This window comes from Nelumbo lutea, chromosome 1 (genome assembly GCF_056320005.1).
Source record: "Nelumbo lutea isolate HS-2025 chromosome 1, American lotus-T2T, whole genome shotgun sequence".
Classification (NCBI taxonomy): domain Eukaryota; kingdom Viridiplantae; phylum Streptophyta; class Magnoliopsida; order Proteales; family Nelumbonaceae; genus Nelumbo; species Nelumbo lutea.
Window position 1 is genome coordinate 189,905,463 of NC_142684.1, and position 22,761 is coordinate 189,928,223.

The window sequence follows — 22,761 nt, forward strand, 5'->3', positions numbered from 1 at the left end:
ACATGCAATGCTTACATTCTAATTCCTTGTCTAGTCCGAGTATGAGACAAAAGAGCATGATACCAATGAAATTGATAACCAATTATTTGGTGTCATACGGTAATCAATATCATGGGTATTCGTCAAAATTCACTGGAGGTATTGATTGGTCAAAGTCCTTCAGGCATAATACCCTCATTTTTTTTCCGGTGGTAGGTATACCGCATATTACCCTCCCGGCACTATATTGCCTTGACTTCATTATCCTACTGACACGAGTATCACTCATGGGAATCCAGTTTGTACGTCTTAGGACTCCAATAAGGCAATAATCAACCCATGGCAGCGGTGCTCGGATCTAGCTACCTACAAACACTTCAACCACACATTGACAAAGAGATGTGGACTTGTGGGTGACAACTGAGATGTTTTCACGTAGGTAACACAAATATCAATTGCAATCTAGATAGCCGTGGCGGCAATTTTTGTAAGGAAAATTTTCTCCAATCCATTATAGCTGAATTGTTTACTGAAGAAAGGAAAAGGCAAAAAATGCGTCCAATAAATGAATGTAAAGCATAATTCCTATAGCCTATTCTAAGTAGAAAAAAAATGTTTTTAAGGAATTTTCTCCATCCGAATATTAACTAAAAAGCAAAGAAAGAAGAAAAAAGTGGAATTCACATCTGCGCCCTACAGCATATACCAATCGTGTATTGGAAGCATCTCCCACTGAACTTCGGGAGACGTTCCAAATGCACGCTGAGATGAGAATGTGGGGCGCAGATGTTATCTCAAAAAAGTGAGGTACGTAGGAAATCCATCCGAATATTAACAAAAATCAAACTTGGATCCAACTGCTCCCGGGCCCAAATGCATAGGACACTCCCAAACGCCACCCAAATCTTCTTGGGGAGGGGGGGCCAAATCACTATAATATTTATATAATAATAAAGCATCCGTCAAAAAGGGGAATCTTAATCTTATGGTAAAATATGTCGAATTTAAGTAACAAAAGCATGCCTGGTGCCAATAATACTTGAGCTAACATAAGCACAGAGATGTGGCTTAACCCAGGATAACAAAATCCAATCCTTTGGATCAACAAAGCATTCTAAAGCTTCTCCCAGCCTACGAAATATATAGTATCATGAAAATCTACAAACTTTGAAGAATAGCAGAAGATTGAAACTATGATAACCAATACAGTTTCCATCAGAAGGTTGCATGTGCTACACCCCCATCTTCAAAACAGTCCAGTTGCAGTGTTAAACAAATGTTCTTGGACAATAAAGCTTAAGAGAACCTAGAGACAGCCAAACAAAAGAACCATAAGCTATAATTAGAAGCCTGACAAGATGTGCAACAATATTAACATCTACTCATCTAGAACGAGCCACCGAATATAATATGTATATACCAGAGAGGCCGGTTTAAGGCCGGTCTACCCTCTGAACCACTTGCCGACCCAAAACACCCCCTCTAGAGGCGTATTGGGAAGGCTCCTATACGTGATGAAATTTTTATCCTTGTATGTATTTATGTATATTAACATCTAGAAATAAAGCAGAAAATTTTTCGTTCTTGGTAGGAAATATGACATGGACTACAAACCTCAAAAAAGAGGAGCATAGACCAATAAGTTATTGGATCTACTACAAATTCTTATACAGCATAGACAACAGCTAAAAAGCCAATTTGAAAATACAATGCTTTAGCAGAGGTATGACATACTGAGGTGCATCCAGAAAACTGTTAGCAGAACAAAACATCAGTGAAGGTTTTGCAAACATATTCCTCAGATTCTTTAGTCTCCCTTTTCCCCTACATGACGGGCTGACAAATCAATCCAGAACACCCATCCGATGAAAACTCTGAATTGACATGCAAACCATGTCCATTTACAAATCAGCCCCAGCCCCCAATGCATTGGAGGCTCTTCAACAACCTGGAAGGCAGATCCAAATGCACCGGGCAAGATGTCGGTCACAAAGCAAATCAGCTTTCTGGGCTACCTCATGTAGAAAAATACACGTACCCCCAAAAAAAAACAAAAACCAAACTTCCTTGCCAGAAATTAGAAGGGTCCCAGAAATAAAATCATGCCTTCAAATTAACAATCATAATGCACATAGAAAAAGACTATGTTCAACATACTTTAAAAAGATGGAATGTCCAACTGTAATATTTATTATAAAAGAACATATTTATTAGATAACAAGAACTTACTTTGCAAGCCCCAGCGAGTAGACGTAGCCATATCTTTTGCATTTACTCACCATTGTTGACCACAGGGCAGAAGCTACTATCACAGGTCACCTGCAGTAAATAGCCTGGTCTATTTGCGGAGGAATTTGCTTTATTTCAGTACCAAGCTCTTGCTCAATCCTATACCTGTAATACAACCAGTATGTGCAATCAGGGGAAAAAAAAGATCACTGAAGGATTCATCAATATAGTTGATAATGATAGGGTAACTTCGATACATACAGGTTGAAGCGGTCCTCATAGGTGATCAGATTAACAGCTAGCCCTAGGTGCCCAAATCGTCCTGACCGACCAACCTGAATAATGTTAAATTCACATACATTATTGAAAAGGAATACGCTTTCATAAAGATCCACCCATTGTGAGGGATTTTAACATACCCTGTGCAGATACGTCTCTGAGTTCTTTGGGAAATCAAAGTTGATAACAACGTTTACTGCTTGAATGTCTATCCCCCTTGTAAATAAATCTACCAAAAGATTTTAAACAAAAACTAAGATTAGCATCTGCAATACATCTTTCTGTACTTTCTGATTTATTTCAGAAAAATAAGTAGGCTGAAGTTTTAGTTTTGGGGTTGGAGGACCCTATAGCCTTAAGAGAGATCAAAGAGCAATATCATGCTGTATTTTAGGCTTGATTAAGTGCACAAGAATTCCATTCAAATTCTAGCTTGTGGCTGCAGGCTTAAGTTCTCCTTAGCCATATTTTTACCAGTAAATGGATGAAACGCTACGGCAGAGTACAAATATTTGCAACTGTTTCCAGCTGTCAGACAAATATAAGCTAAGTACTGGAGAAATAGGATCTAGAACCTATAGGTGATCAAAAGACAGGTAGTAGCCCTCACACAAATACTAGTAGGATTTTTGAAGGTGACAGTTTGTAATAAGTTTTATTAAAGAATTAATGAAAGTTACCATTTCCAATCAAAAATAAAAGTAGGATTTTTTTCTGATTAGTAATACAAGGAGAAATCAACTGTGACAGCAGCATATCAGTGTTGGAGTACATAAGGGTGTTCTTGTAACTTTATTACATTCGGTGGAGTTATAGAGTAATTTTGGGATTATGAGAAGCCTATTAGTAATTTTGGGCACTGTATAGGTTAGGTTTGAGAGAAAGAGACTGACTGAGCTCATGGACATGTATTTTTAGTTCTATCAGGTGGATTAATTTCTCCCTCTTCCTTGGATTTAGGCTTTCAAACCAAACCATGTTAACCTTCTGTGTTCTCTTGTCTCTTTATTTTCTCTCCTTTCTGCTTCATTTCCTCTCTATCTCTGCAGGTCAATAATCAGAATCCATTGTTGACTAAAATATAGATAAACATACATATAAAAAAGAAGCACAAAGTACACATGTTTGATGATTTATGTTTTGAATACTGCAAGAGTGCAAGAGCAAGACTCAAGTACTCAACCAGTATCTAACAGAAGCAAACTGCCAACATGAAACTTGCTTCACTCAATGTTAACAAGAAATTTCCAAGGACCTTATCTTATAAATAAATCAATAAGAAAATGTCAGCTTTTGTATCCATCAAAAAAGTGCAAGCATTTTGAAATGATCAGAATAAGATTCACAATTCAGATTAAATAAGTAAATTGCAAACACTCAAGTAGACTTAAAAAATGGTAAGAACATACCCGTACAAACAAGATTCCGGCAAGCACCATTACGGAAGTCATGAAATACTCGATTGCGATGATCTTGTAACATTTTGGCATGAATGTAGAAGCAAGAATAACCAAGCTCTGTAATTTTCTTTGCCAACAGTTCCACCCGATTCACCGAGTTGCAAAATATTATCGATTGGTTGATTTGAAGCTGGAAGTAAACATATTTGTTAAATTCATAAAGAGGAAATATGGGTACAGGACATGTATCAGTTTAGAACAAACCTTAGAGAAAAGTGTGTTTAGACAATGGACCTTCTGTCTTTCTTCAACAAAAGCATAATATTGTGTTATACCCTTTAGAGTGAGCTCATCCATGAGATTAATGATATATGGCTTTTGTAAATATCTATCCTTGAAATCCTTAACAGTTACGGGAAATGTTGCTGAAAACATCAAAATTTGCCGATTTGCTGGCAGAAAACGAATTAGCTGATCTATTGAAGGTTGAAATTCGGGAGACAGAAGTTTGTCGGCCTAGAATTTGAAACAAGACAAAGCAAAAGAGTCAACAAAATCTTCCAAGACAATCAACACATACGCATCAAAACCATCAGAAAGGACATTTGATAAAACAGTACAAGACTACTACTAACTTTTCTTCACTTAGTTTTCCCCATTTAAGGAAAGTGATAATCCATGGTGTACAGTAGATTTGCAAGACATGGGAAAAAACAAACTAGATTGATCAAAAAATAAAATGGAAACACCCAAATAAGGAACATGAAAAGAAGAAGAGGAAGATTGAGTCACACAAAAGGTACTCAATTGCCAATGATATTCTATGCTGTTGTTAAGGAGTACAGAATTATTCGTTTAGAATTTTTTATTATTTTAGAAATTTCAATATCATGTCTGTAGGGGGTTAAATTTTCAAACCAATGGATTGAACTTTAGTTCTTAGGGGCTTTGTAGGTTGCCATCAAAGGAATTTTGTTTTTAGATGGAATGTCATTTTGGGTGTAGAGGTAAACTGTATTATTCTTTGTCTACTCCATTTTGTATATTCCATTATCTATTCCTTTTACAAGTATATCCTGTGATCTAATTAATCAATTAATAATTTTAGTACTTATCGAAAAAAAAAAAAAGTTCATATTGAAATTAATTAAATTTTTCTTATATGATTAGCTTATCTTTGTTGACATTGGATGGAGAAATACGGCAGTTTCACATGAAAGAGGAGAAACATTAACAAGGGAGACATATAATAATCAATTTAAGATGTCTACAGGAGATTTGTAATGAGGTGCCTGATAGAATAAATTTATAATGCAGGGAGGGGGAGGAAAGGCAATACGTGTCATACGCAAAAGACCTGAACGTTCCGAATGAGCACCCAAGAATATCTGAGGGACTAGAAGGGGAAAGATGGAAGCGTCTCAACAACTTAAACAAAGCAGGACAATAAAAAGCCCCCCCCCCCAACTGCATCTTGCTACAGCTAAAAGACATGACAACCCAATTCAAAGCCCAGTTTTCTGATTCTCTTCAGACAAATAGCCCTCAGCATCTTCAACAGTTCAAATGAAATATCCATTTTCTCCACATCCCTGCCTCACTCCAAAAATATCTCCTATTTCAATTTTGTAGTCCTCTTTCTCCACGACAGATAAAGGGAGAAGGGGGTTATAAGCCCTAAGCCTATCTATTCAAAATAAATAAATAAATAAACTCACTTAACCCTACAATTCATTAAACCTCTCTTGAACCAAGCCCCACTTCAGAGACTTCTTGAGCCCATTCAACCCATCTACTTATATGAAAAAGATCCAGATTCTCTTATGCTTGAAATCCTCCTTCCCTCCCTTCTCTGAATCCCATTCATAGGACCCTTATTCACATAAAATCTACCTATGCCTATTATACTTCTTCAAATGGATTTGAAGTTTGAACAGATCCATGGATACTCCTATTGTCAACAAATAAAAATGATTATTCCTGTTACTGTCATAAACCAAATGCCCCATACAAAAAATCCTTTGGAAACATAAGATGAGGAAACAATATTGGGTTGGGTTAGGGTTGAAGGAATTTAGTTAGGGTTAGGGTTAGGGTTGGGTAGGTCAGGTTGAAGGTTGGGTTGGGTTAGGGTTAGGGTTAGGGTTGGGGGGTTAGAACTTAGGGTTGGGCAAGGGTTGGCCTCAACCTGACCTAACCCGGCTCGACTTGCAACCCTACTCAAAGGAATTAGACTTCAAGGGAGTAGGGACAAATAGAATAGCCCATGGCTGACGAAACAAGGAAATGTCATAAAACATTCACATACAAAATCATTGCCCCCCTACCATGTTTCAGGACAATACCTTTGTTGCTCTCATTGAATGCCCAAGAGGCTAAAAACCTTCAAGCCTGACAACCACCTAATTACTACTTGACAATCCCCGAATAGCATCAGCCCCAGTTGAGCATCTTTTAGCAAAGCAACCTTTTTAGAAAGATGGATATAGAAGTTGTATAAAACTGATAGGGAGATATTCCCTCAAAAAGGAGTAGAAAAGATTAAGGATCACTAATAAGAAGGATCAAAAGCTAATTACAAAATTATCATCCCTAGTGATCCTATCCCAGAATGGGCAAAAACTAGAAGACAGACCCACAAACTCCTTAACAGCATGGGTTAAAGAAAAAGCATTCTCTGCAACTCGCCAATCACTGCTTCCAAGGATAAGCTTCTGCTATTGAAGATAATATTGTTGTGCTCAGTCCAAACAATCCAACACACTGCAATTGAAACTAACTTCCATAAAATGGAGCCCTCTTGCAGAGAAATTTGGAAGGCCAAGATGCAAAGAGACTACTGAGATTATTTGGGAGCACAAAGGAAACCCCAAACATCCTGAAAGCATGCCACCATATGCTGCAATGAATGAGCAATGCATCAATAGTGGGGAACAGTTCTTCCCCCTGACAACAGATTCTTCCCTCTTGGCAAAGCACCCATCATATCTGGCATCAAAAACCACTTAATACATGCAGACAATCTCCCCATCTTTTTTCAAGTCTGAAGTTCCTTCTCTATAAGCATGGTTTGAAATGTCAGTGTTAGTGGAAATGTTGTCATCCAAATATAGGAAATAGGTCTAAAAAATTGTTGGAAACGTCAATATATCAAAATACTGTAAAAACTTTGTACATAGAAAAAACATTATGAAATATGCAAAAAAACAATGTTTGCAGCAAAAAAAAAATACATTGTTATTTTATGATATGACCATGATTTAAAAGGCGCACCTAGGCGCACAGGCGAGGCACATTTCGGGGTATGCGCCTCGCCTAGGTCCTAGGCGCAGCCCTTTCAAAAGGCGCACACCTAGGCACCAGGCGTGCACCTTTTGAAAATTTGATGCATTTTCCACTCCAGTTCGCTCGCTCACCAAAGCTCCGAGAACCCCCCCCCCCAATTTGGTAATGTTGTTCATTCATTCATCCTAATAAAATGTATTCTTAAAAAGCAATTAAAATTATAGAATCACTATTTTTTGTGTGAAAACTATGAATTTAAGACCTAACGTGAAGTTGTTTGGGCTTGCCTCGAGGGGCGTGGCACAAAGGCGGCTCATAGAATTAGGAACGTAATATGTTTTACATTACATTGGCTACTTGAAGTAATGCAATTGAATGAAAAAAGAGAATAGAGGTTTTACATGCTTGAAAATGTCTTATATGTTTGGTTTTATTTTTAAATTCTCATATGAATATGCTTTACATCTTATGTTTATGTATTTTAATTTTAGATAATAGGTTTTTTTTAAACATTATTTTAAAATTTAAGTTTATATTTTTTATTAATATTATGTTTAATATTTTTAGCTTTTTTTTGTATTTTTGCGCCTTGCTTCAAAAAGGCACACGCCTCGCCTTGCGCCTTGCGCTTTTAAAACACTGGATATGACAAAGAAACATAGATGCACGCTTTTAAATTATTTTCCTGTAACAAAACAAAACAAAACAAAACAAAACAAAGGTTAATAAACAAAATAATATTTTGCAAAGTTGCCCTATAGACTTTTAAGAGCTAAAACTTAAAACTACATAATGGAGTAAGTTCAAGCAAAATTTAAATTCACAAAATGTACAAACATTTCTAGATGAACCAAGTAATCAATTACAGAAACAAAACTAAAATTTAACGTCACATCTGAAGCAGAATTTCAACCTGTCTCAGTGATCATCATGTCTACTAGGCAAGCAATAACATTGTTGCTCCACATATTTGTAATACCATTGCCAACTCATCATGCTATAATACCATCTCTTATACTCCATATGGCAATGGCGATAGTAGTTTGCAATGGGGAATAGGCCTATTCCAGTAATTTCACCTTGATATCCATTGAAATGGAAATATAACATGAAAATATTAGGAAATATGTAGATATTTTAAGCCATGGAAAGAAATCATGATATCTTGATGGAAAAAATAAGGGAGAAAACAAAGAAAATTCCAAGTCCATTTATTTCTGGAATGCCTTCAAGCAGCAAATGTTATAATCCTAACATCCCTGATACGCATCAGATTTGACTTACATTGTGCATAAAGACCAAATCACCAAAACTTTAACCCACCATCTAGCCAGGTTAAGAGGAATGTTGATTTAAGCCAAGAAGGTACTTACAATCATCTAAAATAATTCAAACCCCAACACATTTCCCTTGCCTCAATGTTTAATGTAATCAAAGAAAGAACTTGCACTCAAATTACATATGATAATCCCCATAAACATCCTCTCTCTGAAATCCAAGCATCATTCTGTCCAATCCTTGGATTTGTATGGTAAAATTTTCCCATAACAAATTTGTAAAAAAAGTTTGATCCACCCTAACCACCTAATATACTCCATCAGAAAATACGCTGCATTCTTGCTCCTTCCATCACTATGATGGCATTCTCCAGAAAATTGACAATTCTTATATTATTGGGAGGCATTTTTTCATCAAAGACTAACAAATTATTAGTGTCAGAACAGAATGGAAGAAGAGAACTTGTGTCACTGACCCCATAAGTTGTTAAAGACTTGAAGGATTATACTTCTGAAATAGGACCAGAAGGGCTACTATCCATAGAATTGGGCTCTGCATCCTCTAATGTACTCACTTTTTTTAAATATAACTTCCATGTAATGAACACAATTATCTTCTCTCCCAAAAAAAGAATAAAGAAAAAATTAAAAAAAAAACAACAATAATAACCGTGGCTGAACTTAATGGCTTATTTATCTGCCTTTTTTTTTTGATAAATTTGAGTAGTTTTATTAATTCAAATAACGAAAATACAATCAGCCTAGGAGGAGGCACGAGATGTTACCTCCCCCGAGGACTGAACCATATACACTAAGCATGCCCAAGCCTGAAACACGATTACAAAGTAGCCCAAAACAGATCTCCCCTTTGACACCCCTTGCTTGGCCAGAGAGTCAGCCATTGCATTTGCTGATCTGCTGACCCACTGAAACCTGACAGTCATATTTCTTATCATCCTTTTAACTGTCTTTAACAGATCATCATAGCCCCAACAAGCTGTTTCTAGGCTTATCAGCCAACCCACTACTACCTTGTAATCCCCTTCTACTAACAAATTGTTCACTCCAATTTGACCAGCCATCAGTATACCTTGTACCGCTGCTAGTAACTCTGCCCTTACAGAATCACCTTCACCCAGTGGTCCTGAAAATAGAGACAACCTTGTACAGCTGTTTCTGGGCTTATTTATCTGCCTTTTAATGCATAAATTATTAAGGAATTTGTCCACTGTAGAATGGCTGAAGCTGAAGTTGGGATGATTATTACAACCTTGTGTGCTTTATTATTTAATTATTTTATCCACTGAAAGACAACTAATAAGTCATCAGTTCAGCCGCTTCAGCTGTTATCATATGGCTTCAAAGCATCTTTCACACATTTAGCTAAGACAAGGACATACAAATGGGAAATGAATTATAAGGCCCATTTTAAGACAATGCCTATGTAACATGGTTGCTAGGATAATGGGGAAAAGGATCAAGGAACTTGGTGGTATAAACTAGTCATAAATAATTTTCATGATATAAAAGAAAAATGCAACTCATCCAGCTTTTGGTGCAAGAAATAGAGATTTTGTTCACATGCTTCACAAAATTCCATGCAACATGTATCAAGGCATTCAGAATCAGTGCACATACTATCCAAGCTTGGTTCTGTAAAACACCAATTGCTTGATCTTGATGGTGGAATGGTGAACCAAGATCCATGTAGCTAACCGCCTAACTCAAGAAGTTAGGACAAGGCCTTGATGAGTTGATTTAAGTGTATTAGCATTGATAGAAAGACCATACTACTGCACCATTTAACTCAAAAGGTTATCACAAGTTAACCCATAAATAATCACTTAGAATGCAAGCACAAGACACCCTAGAGGCCTAGGCAACATAGATAATTGTGTCATACGAGTGTACATAACCAGATTTTGTTAGAAATTTTTTATGTATTTTATATTTATACCTCATCCATGATAAGCATCGAGCAATCTTTCAATACACAAACCCCCTTTTTTGCAAGATCGAGTATCCTGCCAGGAGTTCCAACAAGCAAATGGACAGGTTGATATAAACGCATAATATCATCTTTTAAGCTGGTTCCTCCAGTAGTGACCATGACTTGAATCTTTAAATGTTTCCCAAGCTCCTTACAAACTTGTGATGTCTGAAGAGCCAACTCTCGAGTTGGAACCAATATAACCACTGCACCAGAGTAATTAAAAGGAAAAAAAAAAAAAAGCAAAATCAGGGTTAAGCAAAAATTTAAACAACACTTACTGTCCATGTAAGAAAAATGCTGATGCAATTATAAAATTTTCCTTTTAATCTAGGTGGCATTCGCTTATAACATAAGATTCCAGATGCACCCCTCCATTTTGCCCATCCTGCTCCAATTCTATGGACAACATCCTCCTCAATCTCTCCTTTGAATTCCTGCACCTCTGTTTGATAATACATAACAAAAGAGATTGAGGAGGATGTTTCCTATAGAATTAGAGCAGGAAGAGAAAAATGGATGGGTGCATCCAGAATCCTATATCATAGGCAAATACCACTTAGATTAAAAGGAATTTTCTATAGAAATTTGTAAGGCCTGCTATGCTGTATGGAGCGGAGTGTTGACACTGAAAAAACATGTCCAAAAAATAAGTGTGGCAAAAATGCATATGCTGAGATGAATGAATGGAGAATTAGAAAGGATAGGGCGAGATATGAAGTCATTCAAAGGAACCTAGGAAAAGATCAAATAGATGATAAAATGAGAGAAACTAGACTAAAATGCTCTGGTCATATATATAGAAGAAGTGATTTATTGCAAGTTGAAGGGTAGGAAGGGATAGGGGTAGACCAAAAGGACATGGGTCAAAGGAGTAAGAAATGATTGTAAGTGCTAATAATTTAACAATGGGTATGGCATTAAACAGAATGAAATGGAAAAACAGGATTCATGTAGCCACCAACCACATATGGTTGGGATAAGGCTTGGATGGTGATGGTGATGATGAAAATAAGGGAATCTATGATTAATATGGTTGATCAAAAAAGGTACGTTGTAAAAGAATTTAACTGGCCCCTACGGAAAAATCAAGTGCTAGCCAAGGAAAAAAAATCCCTACTTAAAAAAACATATATATACACCCTCCTATAATCACTTTTTTATTGGAAATCGTTACTTTCATTAATAAAAATTAAAGAAAATACAACTGCAAACCACCCAAAAAGAGGTGCTGACCCCCCAAATAACACAAATTACAAAGCATCCAAGAACAAATTCTCCGTAGAAACCCCTTGTTTTCCCAAGAAACCCTCTTATAATCACTTACCATTGAGCCTTATGTTTCATAAGGTTCATTGGGGTTCTCTGCTGGGGGAATATTCTTGGAATGAGTTAACACTTGCAACCTACTTCAATGAAAGAAGCCTTTTTGGTGCTTGTCTTCTAACCAGTGCACTCTTTGTAAAGTCAATGGTGAGTCTTGTTACCACTTATTTATCTCCTACCCCTTTGTTTCTTCTATTTGGGTTTGATTTCTTTCTTTGTTTGGTTGCAAGTGGACTTCCCTACCAAGTCTACAAGGCCTCTTTGACTCTACTTCTGGTAGCTGCACAAAAAAGAGGGGAAGAATATTGTGGAGATGCACAAGAGCAGTGGTTTGTTGGACAATTTGGGAGGAAACAAACCAAAAAAAAAAATTGCTGTAAAAGAGAAAAGTAGAGAGGCAATCATAGAAGTGATCACTTCTAGGGTGGTTCATTGGGTAAAAACAGTAGAGATATTCAAGGACATCCATACAGAGACATTGCTAAACAACTGGAAGGAAGTAGTAGCATTGGCTCCAAGCAGAAGTGTTGCTCAACCTCCATGGTCGCCACCTTGTGCAGGTTTCGTTAAGCTAAACTTTGATGGAAGCATTGAAGGTAACCCTGGTCCATCAACCATTGGTGAAGTTTTTAGGACAGGGGAAGGTTCAGCCATAGCTTTTTTATGAGGCCCAATTGGCATGGGGAAGAATATTGTGGAGATGCACAAGAGCAGTGGTTTGTTGGACAATTTGGGAGGAAACAAACCAAAAAAAAAAATTGCTGTAAAAGAGAAAAGTAGAGAGGCAATCATAGAAGTGATCACTTCTAGGGTGGTTCATTGGGTAAAAACAGTAGAGATATTCAAGGACATCCATACAGAGACATTGCTAAACAACTGGAAGGAAGTAGTAGCATTGGCTCCAAGCAGAAGTGTTGCTCAACCTCCATGGTCGCCACCTTGTGCAGGTTTCGTTAAGCTAAACTTTGATGGAAGCATTGAAGGTAACCCTGGTCCATCAACCATTGGTGAAGTTTTTAGGACAGGGGAAGGTTCAGCCATAGCTTTTTTATGAGGCCCAATTGGCATGGGGGACTCACTGCATGCAGAAATTATGGCTTTGATGGAAGGTGTGAAAAGGGGTAAGGATTTAAGTGTTAACAGGTTAATCATTGAAGGAGATTCTAAAGTGGTAATAGATAGGTTAGGGAAGGAAAATGATGGATTGAGGACTTACACTAATGAATGAAGATACTTCACGTGGCTAACTCAAGGTATGGAGGTGAGAGTCAAATGGGTAAAAAGATGTACCAATTCATTTGCAGATGAACCCGTAAAACAAGGGGTGTAAAGGAATCAGTTCCTCTGGGCTACCTTGTAAGGTTGTATCTTTTGGGGGGAGAGTTTAGAGAGTTTACCTCCCCCACCATTGCAATTGACTATTTATTTTTAATGAAAATTTATTGTTATGAATCAAAAATATATGTATCTTGGTTTTTTTCAGATCAAATCTTAACTTACTGTCTTTTTCAGAACAAATTTTGTTGTCAGTAGTTTATACAATCAAACTACCATGAAAAACGAACAAAAATTAATTAGTCTACTGTAGAGCTAAAACAGCTTCCAAAATTATTGATTGGTACACTCAAAAACATATTTTGAATGGGGAGAGTTATCTTAAATCATTTGATTCACTTCAAACCACGACCGTGACCATGGCCAACAAACTTGGTCAATAAAATGCCCACTCCCCCAAAAATCTTTATGGATGGTTTTCATTACGGCTCCCAAGAAATATTATCTAACCCTTTACATCACATAATAATAAAAACTCCTATGGAAACTGTCGAAGGCTGCCCAGTTGCCAAAACCAGCCTCCACTTCAATTGGAAGAGGAAATTATTACGAAGTCAAAGATCTACTCCAATTGGAACACTACAATCCAACAGTTTTCTCCATCTTCTGGATTTGGTTAAGGAATATCCATGTCAACATGACATGAGGAGCAATCCTAACGCAATAGACAGGGAATCCAGTATAGAATTTAAAGGGACCTCCTGATTTCAAAGTTTTCATGGCACAGTACAAAGAACCCGTGTATGGATATTTTCCATTGGCATCAGGTTGCATTTTTTGTATTTGAGTTTTAACATAGTCAAATGGTAAACTGCATGCTGAAGCAAAAAATCCTGAAACTGCACTTGCTCCAACAACTGTACCAGCTTCACCAAAACCAAGGGTATCCTTGAAAAACTCCACATTTTGATTGTATGAAGCAAGCATGCCCATATTCAATGCCATTGCTCTCACAACAGTAGGACCTGCACCTTTCCAAGTGCAAGGGAACACAAGAAAAAATCACCAGTTTAACTCTAACGCATATATAACATGCAATTAAGTTATTGGAACACTTTCTTGGATGGAAAAAAAGTATTCTAATTATTTCAACTAGGTAAGTTATTTCCAACAAAATACTGTCACGACACATATAAATATGCACAATTAGCTCAGTTTTTCTTGCAAGACAATCACAACTGAATAGTATAGACTATAGATAATACTATCAAAGAGGAAAAAAAGGAAAAAAAAAAAAAAAACTGAATAGTATACATAATCACCTTGAATAACGTTGGTATCCTGATCAATTTTTTCTAATGCAGGAATGCAAAATGCAGCTGTTTTCCCAGTACCATTTTTAGCTCGAGCAAGAATATCACTTCCTGTTAAGGCAATAGGAATACTTTCTTCCTGGATAGGAGAAGGTCTTTCAAACCCCTTCTCATAAATCCCCATTAGCAGCTCACGTTTCAGGAAATAGTCTTCAAATTCATTTCCTTTAGTAGCAGTAACATCCTGGAAGGATAAGACAAATAAATTAGACTGCATGCAAAAGTAAATACTTTGAATCATGGCTAATCCCCAGAATAAAGGTCATACAGTGAGAACCATACAAACTTAATAGAAGGGCCCATGTACATCTTGTAAATGAAGTTTAGAAGGGGAAGAACGGATGAAGCAGTACACAAGTGAAAACACGAAATTGCATAATCATTTCCATTTCTTAATGCATACCTCTGTCTTATAGCGTGTATCCCTTGGAGGTATCTTTAGCCGTGCCTTCCAGTCTTGAGAACTATGATAGAGTAGAAAACAAAAGAATAAGTACTAAATTTAAGTGAACAACCAAAAATATCATGCACTTCATACTTCAACAAAAGAATAGTACAATACTGCTATGGGACAAAATCAACGTTAACTACAATAAAAAAGAAAGCTCAAGAATAGAGTCATAAAAGTAAAACTTGGCATGTCTCTAACCATGTCTAAAGTTTCTACTTTCCTTGTAGTAAATTTTCCCTTCTCTCTCTGACACCTCTTCGTCCTATACCCCCTAAGTTCAGAAACTTTCTTTCAACTACCAGCTTTGAAGGGCTGTACAGGATACATTCTCTGGAAGAACATTCCATTTGGAATTGAAATATTTGGAAGGAAAGGAACAGCAGGTCAGCAGCACTTCTGAAAGGTGAAAAGGGCCTTTTATGCATCTTTGTGCAGATGGCGGTAGCTTCCTAATTGTCATTTGCATTTTAAGTTTTTAAAGGTCTCAACAGAAGAGATTTCATTTTTAATTGGAATGCTGTTTTGAATGTTAAGGGGCCTGAGTGCACCATAGAGGTCTTTTTTGCGGCTTTGCTGCACTCCTGTATATCTCTATTTTTTCCACATATTTAGGGATACAATCCAAATAAACAAAGCCCTGTTACAACCATTTGAGGTTAGCCACACTAATCTTATTCTAATGTTGCACTCTATCAAGAGACATTTAATGAATTCTTTTTCCAAGTAACATCCAAGCAACTTTACTAAAACAGGAAGTGGCATTACAAACAAAAACAAAATCTTAGAACATGCAGGTATGGAATTGAAATTTAATTGTTCACTGCTCTTTCTTTCCCTTAATTTTCTATATCTATGGAGAACTGCTCCTTTTAGTTGTTTCAATGCCGCTAAAATGGATATGGAAAACATGAGACCACTCCTTTTGTAGTTGTTTCAATGCCACTGAAATGGATATGGAAAATATGAGCATCATACACCCTCCAACAACATAACTTAGCAAACAGACACTCATATTTTAAGGGATTTTTTGTTTGATCCCGCATTTTTAATCCTACTGTCTGAGATTCTTATCACCAACTAGTATCTTAATTCTTAGATAAATCAAACTTGACAGTAGCAATCCAATAAAAGAACTTAGAGTAGTAACAAAATTAGAGCTCCACTTCTGGGACAAGGACAGAACTTCTTAACATTACTAACATCAAAAAGTAAGTATTCCATGTAGTAAAGAGGAAAACTAAGGTAAATTCTGGGTTGATAAGTAAAGCATTGCAAAGCACAGCCACAAGCATTTGAACCAAACGCTTGTCATGACAATACTGACAATGAGATTGAATCGATAACCAGCATCTCATGTATTGCCACTTGATAATACTCCAATCAGCTTATGACCAAATGCACCTTATCTCCATGGGAACCTTTTTAACTTTTGACTCCTATACATGACAATGTAAGTATAAGATCCTTGTTGCCAAGGTACTTTTCAAGCAACACCACAAAAAATTGAGAAAAGGTAAATAGAAAGGCGATAGCCTCAGAGCCATGAGCACATTGCTGGATATGTAAGCGCATATATTTCTTGTAAGAAAATAAACTTTTGCAAGTTCAATTTTAGGGAAAATCCCATGCCCAAAAAAATGGAAATCTTATGATAAAAGTAAGGAAATGAAAAAAAAAGGTCTCATTCACAAATGAAATACTTGGTGCAAGGTAGATAAACTCATAGAACATGTGAGAAAAGGTATCCAAACAGAGTCACCAGAATCTGTAATATCTCATCAAGTCAACATCATAGTTGAAATTTGTGTCAGTAAAATGCCAAATTCACAGTCAAAAGAAGTCACCAGAATCAGTAATATGTCATCGCCATAGTAGTCAAAAATACTAAACTTTTTTGTCATCGAAAAGCACCAACCTCTCTTGTGAGTGCCAGCCAAGCTCCACAGTGCACAGTTACAATTTTCTGATGAAAACCTCAGGGACCATAAAGTAAGAAAATGCAATTCCTTTATTTCATTTCAAGAGTTCTAAAATCTTTCTTTTTTACGCAAAGCAATACATCACTTATCTTTCAATCAACTAAATAGGAAAGATTAAACTTCCTTCCTCCTCTTTCTTCAGTCCTTGTCGTTCTTGGAGTTACATTGACCTTGTTAAAAGGTGTTTCCTTGTTTAAAAGAGAGATAGCTTGAAACGTCTTAAAACGTGACAATAGCACCACTAAGCCCTGTAAAGTGGTCACTAACTTTGCTAAATGTACAAAAGCTCACAGATTACACCCATAAACCCATTTTTATCTCCCTTCTTCACAAGCAGCCCCGTGCTTTATGAGTTCCATCTTGATTTTACTTTATGCTCATAGCGACCGTTTAATTCTTCCTAGGGCATAAAATTTTTGGCAAAGAGTTCCCATCAATTAGGTTTAGATCAGAAAAGGATACAAGTTTCAACCCATTTGATACAACAATGGTTTCTCTTCTCTTTCCATGCAAAAAGTGATGGGAAGCTCAACAAATTGTTACTGAACTTTTCATACTAACTTTGAATTTTTCAAGACAAGAAAAACAAACGAGAATAAAAAGAGGAAAAACTGTACCTCGAATCAACAGCTTCTGACTGTACTGTTTTCTCAACTTCGTTAGAACTAGAATCGGTTACCATCGGATTCCTTCTCAGCCATTGCTGTTGCTGCTGGAACGCCTGCTGATTTTGCACAGTATTCCTCTGAACGTACTGCTGTTGAGGGTTTCTAGCTTGAAAATTAGGGTTTGCGTTGACATTCCCACCGCGACCGTTGCCGATCCCAGGGGGATACCTGCCTCGTGTATTCATTGGACGAATGAAACAGATTTACCGAGACAGCTCAATCTTAATACAACAAAAAGAACAGTTGCAGACAGCAAACAATCAGCCGCAAGAAAAACTGCAATCGACGACACTATGTGGAATGCATCTAAGATCCAGGGAGGACTGGACTCGAATTAGGGAAAAATCATGGGCAAAATAGGCCATTTTTTGCGAGCAACAGAGGATTTATCCATCCCTAATTTAAAATAATTGCTAAGAAATAGAAGGAATCGAGGGACATGAAACAGAAGATCCGACGCAAACAGGAGAAAGAAACTGATGATTGTCGAGAAATGAAAGAGAAAAATATGCGTTAAGATGTCAAGGTCGAGGATCTTTGGATGCCCTAGGTCAGAGATACGCGAGACGGTTGAAAAAGACTCAAAGAAAAGGAAGGGGGGTTTTTGTTACATGACCGTTTCTTGAAAAACGAAGGTTTTTCTTGTGGGGCGTAAGAGGGAGAGTGGAGTGGCCTTAAATTGCGAACTATATTTTGCTCCAATTGGCTGCTGTAAAAAGTGTAAACCCGGTACCGATGGTGATGGCTCATGGCTCATGGCTCATGGCTCATGATGGGCGTCGGGCGATGCCTTCCCCTGAATGAATCATTTCTTGTCTTGCGAGCGCTTAGAAGTTAGAAGTTAGATTTGGGTTGCACCGACTTTAACCCGCCCCACCTGCGGCTTGTGAATTGTGATCTCAATCTGTGAACGCAACGCAACTTTATGTGGTTTGGGTCAGTAATCCGACCGGATCTACCGGTTGTCTTGACCTCAAAATTTTTGACAATTATCTAAAACTTCCCATGCCCTTAATTTTTGTCATACTGCATTCTCATGTTGATGGAGGAAGATTTTGCCCGACCTCTTGGCCACCCAATGAGGAAGCAATCAAGGGTGACCTGGCAGGAGCGATAGCTCGGCACGACAATGCGCTCAAGGCGCGAGTTCCGAGAGGAGGAACCAACAGTCCAAGCTCCTCAAAAGGAGCTCGAGCTCTCCCTTTGGCCCCGAGCCTTACGAGGAGTGCAAAGGGCAACAACCCAAACTAGCCCACCCCAGGGCAGTTTGGGCCACACTTCTACCCGAACTCAAGGCCACCTCACACACCACTCCGGCACTTCGTCTCCAAGCCGTCGAACTGAACAACTGTACTTGACACCAAAGGAGTCTGTATCCTGAGGCGGCGCACCTGATTAACTTAGGATCTAACACTTGACAGCCGCACTTCAACGGCCACCTGCCACCGCCACCTCCAGTTACAGAGACGGCTCTGACAAAGAGAGCAATGGCGGTTGTCTGCCCCAGTAGAGGTGATGACACCCAAGCTGGCAGAAGTGCAAAGGTGATGACACCCGAGCTGGCAAAAGTGCAGAGGTAATGATACCCAACCTGACAGGAGCTTGGGAGTGAGTGCGCGAAGTGGTTATAAAAGGCCCTCTTCCCCCCAAGAATGGAGGTACGTGATAACTTTGCGCCATCTGGTTTTTTATCTCGCCTTTGTGAAAATACTAACTTGAGCTTCGGAGCACTCTCATCGGGTTTCTCCCCGAAGACTACTCACTTTCTTCCCCGTTTCAGGCACCTTTTGCTCCAGTCAAAGGCAAGATCGTTGACAGCTAGGACCGATCGGATTGCACTCCATCAATTGGCGTCGTCTGTGGGAACGCTTCTAAAAGCCTCTCTCTAAAACTTTCATAGCACATTTTTCTCCAAGAAACCCCAACACCCATGGCTTCTTCTCGCAATGTCAGACGTAGCGCGGAGATGAACGCCACCAGGGAACAACTTCAAGTTCCCGTGGTGTGTATCGGACAGTTCACCATCCCCCTTCCGGTGGATGGGATTCCCAGCCTGAATGTGCCACGAACAGTGGTGCCCATGAATCTTCCCACCATAAACGTCTCCCTTCCTCCCTCTGTTGGAACCACCTTTGCTGAACCAACCATTGTTCCCCCGGCAACCAACTAGAACCAGCTTGATGACCTGGTGCATGGCATGCAAGCCATCCAAGCCCAAATGCAGCAACTTCAACAACATCAAATTTACCAGCAACAGATGACGCACCATGTATCTCAATACCACTACCAGTAGCAGTTCCCCCAACTGCCTCAAAGTCAGCTCCCACCTCGACACGCTGCCATTAGGCGAGCCAAGCCCTCCCCTCAAGGCAGGTGCCCCCACCAAGAGGCTTCCCAAGCTCGGAGCCCCTCTAGAAGCCAGGCTTCATCCCCCGGTAGGAGAGAGAGAGTGGCTGCCCCCGTCTCGCCAAGCGCCGGCGGACCGGGAACCTGATCCATCAAGTCAGCATCACCTCGGCGCTCTCAGGACGGGCCCCTGCGCACCGAAAACCGGTTCAGCGCCTTAGCCGCAGACTACCTCCAATAGTCCAGGCCCATCGATCTTGGGAACACTGAGGCAAGCAGTACCAATGTGGGCCTTCCAAGCAGCAGAGGCACCGCCGACGAAGCCGCCGAACCACAACCCGCATCCTGCCCAAGCTCTGAGGTGGAGAAGCGAGCTTGGATGAGGTAAAGGTTGCCCCTATCCTCTCAATCCCTTCCCCCCTGTCATCAGAACTACTTGTAGTCCCTATGCCCAAAGACTTCAAACTCCCCCCACTCGACAAGTATGATGGGTCCTTTGACCCCAGCGACCACGTCGATGCCTTCTAGTCCTAGATGCACCTGGCTAGGGCCAGCGAGTCCTATATGTGCGTAGCCTTCACTACCACCTTCAGAGGAGTGGCTCGCACCTGGTACAGGAACCTGGCCCCTGGGTCAATAAGGAGCTGGGCCCAGTTCGTGCAGGTCTTCACCGCACACTTCGTCACCAGCAAACGATGCCCCCGAACTGAGGAGAGCCTCTTTGGCATGGTCCAGAAGGAAGGGGAGCCCATCCGTAGCTACATCAAGCGGTTTAACGATGCATGCCTACAGATCCCATGCCTGGACCCCGCAGTTCAGCTCGCGGTGGCCAAGATGGGGGTGACACACAAGGAGTTCAAGTGGCACATAGTGGCCAACCAACAGATAGCCGAAAGGATCCAGCTCGAGTGCCAAAACCAAGCCAATCGTTCCGAGCTCCCATAGCAGGTCGGACAGACTACACGCCATTGAACACGAAGCATGTTGAGATCTTGATGACGATCAAAGACGCCCCGTACGTAAAGTGGCCACCTTGCCTAAAAGGGAACCCAAACGAGAGGAACAAATACTTGTACTGCAGTTTCCATAGAAACCACGGTCATAATACCGAACATTGTAGTAATCTCCGCGACGAGATAGAGGGACTCATCTGTCGCGGGTACTTAAGAAATTTTGTACAGCAGAATAATAATAATAATAATAAGACAGGTTGGCAAGGGGAGCACAGCAAGGATGCTCCCGAGTCCAGTAGTAGGCCAACCGAACAGTCGCAAAGACAGCATCCGAAAGAGAGGCTAGTCCGGGGAACCATCCACGTGATAGTGGGAGGTTTGGTAGTAGTGGGTTGTACTTCAGAAACAGCCCGGGCGTCAGTTCGTGAAGCTGCCCGAGAAGAGCAGAACCCTCCGAAGAGGCCAAAGATGGAGGAACCAATTTTCTTCACGGAAGATGATGCGCAAGGGGTCCACTACCCCCACGATGATGCGCTTGTCATAAAACTAAGGATCAACGATTTCGAAGTCAGACGTGTGCTTGTTGATTCAGGCAGCTCGGCGGACATTCTCTTCAAGTCGGTGTTTGACCAGCTTCAGTTGTGAAGAAGCGAGTTGAAGCCCGCAAACACTCATCTGGTGGGCTTCAGCGGAGAGGAAGTCCGGCCCCTTATGAAAATAATAGTACCTGTGGAAGTCGGCACATGGCCCTGTGCGGTCAGACTCAACCACGATTTCCTGGTGGTCGCGACCCTCTCCCCATACAATGCCATAATAGGGTGGCCAATCACTCATGTCCTACGAGCAGTGGTCTCCACCTACTACTTGGTAATGAAGTTTCCTACAGACTTCGGTGTGGGAGTAGCGCGGGGTGACCAACTCGAGTCCTGCAAGTGCCATGTTGCCGCCCTGAAGGGAAAAACCAAGGTAGCCAACGACCTTGAACTGGAATGGCCTACGGAGCAAGGTGAAGAACGAGCTGCACCCACAGAAGAAACGATCGCTATCCCAACTTCAGCTGCGGACCTAGCTCGGACGCTACAGATCGGTGCTTCCGTTGAGGAACCTCTACGACCCGAACTGGTAAGTTTCTTACTTCAAAATTTAGATATTTTTGCATGGTTCACAGCCGATATGCCCGGTATTGACCCCAACCTTATAACTCACAAACTTAATATTGACCATGTAGTCAAACCCATTAGATAGAAGAAACACAACTTAGCCCCAGAACGCTGGAGGGCGGTTGATGAGGAGGTCGAGAAGCTCCTCGCAGCAGACTTCATAAGGGAAGTTCATTACCCGAGCTGGGTAGCCAACCCGGTTCTGGTAAAAAAGGCAAACGACAAGTGGCACATGTGCGTCGACTACACCGACCTGAACCGAGCTTGCCCGAAAGATTGCTTCCCCCTCCCCAGAATTGACCACCTAGTGGACGTGACCTCAAAACATGAGTTGCTAAGCTTCTTAAATGCCTACTCGGGCTACAACCAAATCAGGATGGACCAGTCCGACGAGGAAAAATACCACCTTCATAACCAAGTTCGGCCTGTACTACAACAAGGTCATGCCCTTCGGACTGAAGAATGCTGGGGCGACCTTCCAAAGACTCGTGAATAAGCTGTTTCAGCCCTTAATTGGCACGAAGATAGAATGTTATGTAGACGACATGGTCGTCAAGACAAAGTTTTCGCATGAATTAATACAAGACTTGCACTCAGTCTTCCAAATTCTACGTCAATTTAACATAAAACTAAACCCAAACAAGTGTGTCTTCAGTGTCACCTTGGGTAAGTTCCTAGGGTACATCGTCAGCCGGCGTGATATTGAGGCCAACCTGGACAAAATAAAGGCCATCCTAGATATGAGACTACCCCGAAAAATAAAAGAGGTTCAGAGGCTAAATGGCTGCATA

At 40.0% G+C, this 22,761-nt stretch overlaps 1 protein-coding gene across 2 annotated transcripts; it reads right to left on the minus strand.

Moving 5' to 3' along the window:
* Window positions 1–941: 941 nt before the first annotated feature.
* Window positions 942–18,406, minus strand: LOC148879981 (DEAD-box ATP-dependent RNA helicase 8-like). 2 transcript variants are annotated; one of them, XM_088961770.1, is made up of 10 exons: window positions 17,461–18,406; window positions 14,817–14,877; window positions 14,363–14,597; window positions 10,407–10,645; window positions 4,152–4,403; window positions 3,897–4,077; window positions 2,628–2,716; window positions 2,470–2,543; window positions 2,209–2,373; window positions 942–1,285 (listed from the first exon to the last, which is right to left on the minus strand). In XM_088961770.1, the coding sequence occupies exons 1-9, from the start codon at window positions 17,694–17,696 to the stop codon at window positions 2,295–2,297; spliced, it is 1,446 nt and encodes a 481-aa protein (XP_088817896.1). In that variant the 5' UTR covers window positions 17,697–18,406; the 3' UTR covers window positions 942–1,285; window positions 2,209–2,294. The 2 variants fall into 2 exon arrangements, with proteins under 2 accessions (XP_088817896.1, XP_088817897.1); XM_088961771.1 differs by having other exon boundaries at window positions 2,470–2,530; window positions 17,461–18,313.
* Window positions 18,407–22,761: the final 4,355 nt, after the last annotated feature.

Coding starts and splice junctions, on each gene's coding strand:
- LOC148879981 (XM_088961770.1), bottom strand. CDS start 17,696: ATGAATACACGAGGCAGGTATCCCCCTGGGATCGGCAACGGTCGCGGT. Junction 14,598..14,816: donor ATACACGCTATAAGACAGAG/GTATGCATTAAG, acceptor TTATCCTTCCAG/GATGTTACTGCTACTAAAGG. Junction 4,404..10,406: donor CGATGCTTATCATGGATGAG/GTATAAATATAA, acceptor TTCAAATTCTAG/GCCGACAAACTTCTGTCTCC.